Here is a 2,966-nt window from a genome sequence, read left to right on the forward strand (position 1 = left end):
TAAATTACCTAGAAATCCTGAAGATTTAATTAAATCTTGTTAATGGACATCACAAATTTATCATACAAGTAGATAAGGTGGCTTTGATGTGTTATGTTCAAGAGTGTGTTGGTATTTGAGGTTAAAAATTATTTTTGTTTTAATTTTTTATATATTTTTTATTATTTTAATATACTAATATTAAAAATAAAATTTTTAAAAAATAATCAAATTTATTATAAATGGAGACCAAAAAAGCTTTGTTATTTTTAGGGTCAAAAGACTCATTAAACACCCAGTTCGAAGATGATCACACTTTGGAGTCCTTAATTGGAGCGTGAAGACAGAGTCCCCAAAAAGCGTTGAAAGTAAAACCACTGAGGAAACTTCAAAGTCCCGAGTCCCCACCAAAACATTTCTTACCAAACCAAACAAGGTAACAAAAGTCTCCCTTCTCTCTCTCACATCTCTACTTTCCCTCAAGTTCAAAAGACTTTTCTTTTCGTCCTCATCATTTCTGTCTCTTGAAGAGAGCAACAAGAAAGAAAGCAGGAACAACACCACCCCAAACATCAATGGAAACCTCACCAAGACATCGAGATAATCAAAACCCACAGTCTCTGTTTCCTTCACCAACTAGCTACAGCAGCAGCAGCAACAGCAACAGCAACAGCAGCTCCACCACCGCCACCACAAATAATGTTGCACTCAACAACAATATTAACCACCCTCCACCACTTCCATCACCCAAACCCATTTCCAGATCCGAATCCACTAACCCATACCCGACAACTTTTGTCCAAGCTGACAGTTCTTCCTTCAAACAAGTAGTCCAGATGTTGACTGGATCACCCAAACCCAAACCTACATGCACCACCACCACCACCACCACCACCACGACCCCCAACACCTCACAAGTCGACCCATTACCTAAAACCCACAACATCCCTCCAATTAAATCCATGCCCAAAAAGAACCAGTCTTCCGGGTTCAAGCTTTATGAACGTAGAAACTCACTCAAGAACCTCAAGATCAACCCTTTAAATCCAATTTTTGCCCAACCCAGTTCAGGTTTTTCTTCAAGGAAACCAGAGATCCTCTCCCCAAGCATTCTCGATTTCCCAGCTCTTGTTTTAAGCCCGGTTACTCCTTTAATACCCGACCCGTTTGACCGATCCGGATCGGCAAAGTATACTAATAGTTTTAGTCCCATTAACACCTCCACCACCAACAACAATAACGTTGTTAATGCTGAGGCAATGGATACTGATGCAGAGGAGAAAGCAATTAAAGAGAAAGGATTTTACTTGCACCCGTCACCCGGATCCTCACCAAGAGAAACGGAGCCCCGATTGCTGCCTCTATTTCCTATTACCTCACCAAGAATTTCAGGTTCTGTTAATCCTTCATCCTAAATAAAAAGTGATAGTAATAAATGTCATTTTTAGTCCTTTTTTTGTGTAATATTTTTATATATAATTATATATATTGTTGCTGCCATTGATGTTGATTAAGGTGGTGCTGATTATGAGTCTAAAACCAAAAAAAATAAAAAAATATATATTGTAATGTTGGATATTTGAAGAGAGTGAGAGGATCTTTGCTTCAATTGTATATTTCGATGCTTGTTTTATTTTTGTTCTCGCCATCTCATTTAGGCCTTTTCTTTTCTTGTTATTGTATTAAAGTGTTTGGTTGATGAGAAAGTTGGGCATGTTGAAAAAAAAATAAAGTTGAAGGGACGAGTCAAAATTTGACTCTTGTAACGCTTAACTTTGCAATAAAGGGGTAGTTGTAAACTTGCTAAAACTCAAAGCCAATTATTAGAAATTAGAATTGAACTTACACTTAAATTTGGTTAATTTTCTAACTTTTAGTTTGTTACGTTACAGTATCTAGTGAATTTAAGAGCCATTTGGTGGTTAGCTCTCACTCATTTAATTATGTTATCAAGCAATTCTTAAAGGAAATGCAGGATGACTGCTATAATTTGAATTTTGAAGAGGACACTCGCTGACTGTCCCTTTTTCCATTCTCAAAATAAATGCAACAATGAATGGGACTGATACCCAACTCGGTAGTTCAATAACTCTTTTCAGAGGCTATGTAAGAACAGTTGTTGATTGAATAGCGAGGTGAGAAGGGATTGAGGGGAAGGGTGTTTTTTTTTTTTTTGTGTGTATAGAATGGGCAAAAGCGCCTTGGACTTGCTGTCGAAGAAAGAGTGGATAAATGGGCAAGGAATCTTGACCCCCTATTGTTTTCAGTCTCACGTGAGTGGAGGAAAAGGATGCCCAGGAGGGGCATAGCGTTTCTATGTGCTTGTATTGAAAGCACTGTTATGTGCTGCCCTGGTTTTTTTTATCGCCCATGAGAGTTCCTTTTTGGCAAGGAACTGACCAATCCCGCTAAAAATTCTCCCTATTTTTTTAAGAAATGGTTGATATTTTATCTTGTTGCTTTGGTGTGGGGGATGTAATTAGGGTCGTAAGGGAGGAAGCCATGCTGTAATTAGTGGTGTTAATGACCAGAGCGGTAGAATTTTCAGCCAGAGGAGAAGGGGATCGTTTTGTTGGGATCCAAGTAAATCCCGGGGCCCACTTTTGTGGGAAAGGAAGGAATTAATGGCCCGTCCGAGTGAGTTTTCCCAAGTTTGGAGGGCTTCTTTGATAATCAAACGCTAGAGTTGCTGGAAAAGCAATCATGCCAAGGCAGTTGGTTTCTCTTTCTTTGAATCTAACACTTGATTTTAAGTTTGCTTTTTGACTCGAAGAAGACCATAACTGTGGTGAATGGGGACGTGAGAAAGTGAAGGTGGTAGGGATGGTGGGACTTGTGATGATGAAAGGAAAGAAAAAAAAGGATAGTAATGGGAAAGCCAGAAAACATGGTGTGAACGGTGGGCTCTTGTGTTTTCTCTTGTTTTATCTTGCACACCATTTGTTTCGTTCCGTGGACAATTTGGTTTTGAGACTCTCTTCATCCTA

At 38.8% G+C, this 2,966-nt stretch overlaps 1 protein-coding gene across 1 annotated transcript; it reads left to right on the forward strand.

The window, feature by feature from the left end:
* Positions 1-377: 377 nt before the first annotated feature.
* On the forward strand, positions 378-1,612 carry LOC7456791 (VQ motif-containing protein 4). Its single transcript, XM_002305754.4, has one exon. The coding sequence runs from the start codon at positions 555-557 to the stop codon at positions 1,392-1,394; it is 840 nt and encodes a 279-aa protein (XP_002305790.2). The 5' UTR covers positions 378-554; the 3' UTR covers positions 1,395-1,612.
* Positions 1,613-2,966: the final 1,354 nt, after the last annotated feature.

This window comes from Populus trichocarpa, chromosome 4, assembly GCF_000002775.5.
Source record: "Populus trichocarpa isolate Nisqually-1 chromosome 4, P.trichocarpa_v4.1, whole genome shotgun sequence".
Taxonomy (NCBI): Eukaryota; Viridiplantae; Streptophyta; class Magnoliopsida; order Malpighiales; family Salicaceae; genus Populus; species Populus trichocarpa.

Bases quoted from the DNA above. Each gene is read 5' to 3' on its own strand.
- LOC7456791 (XM_002305754.4), top strand. From the start codon at position 555: ATGGAAACCTCACCAAGACATCGAGATAATCAAAACCCACAGTCTCTG.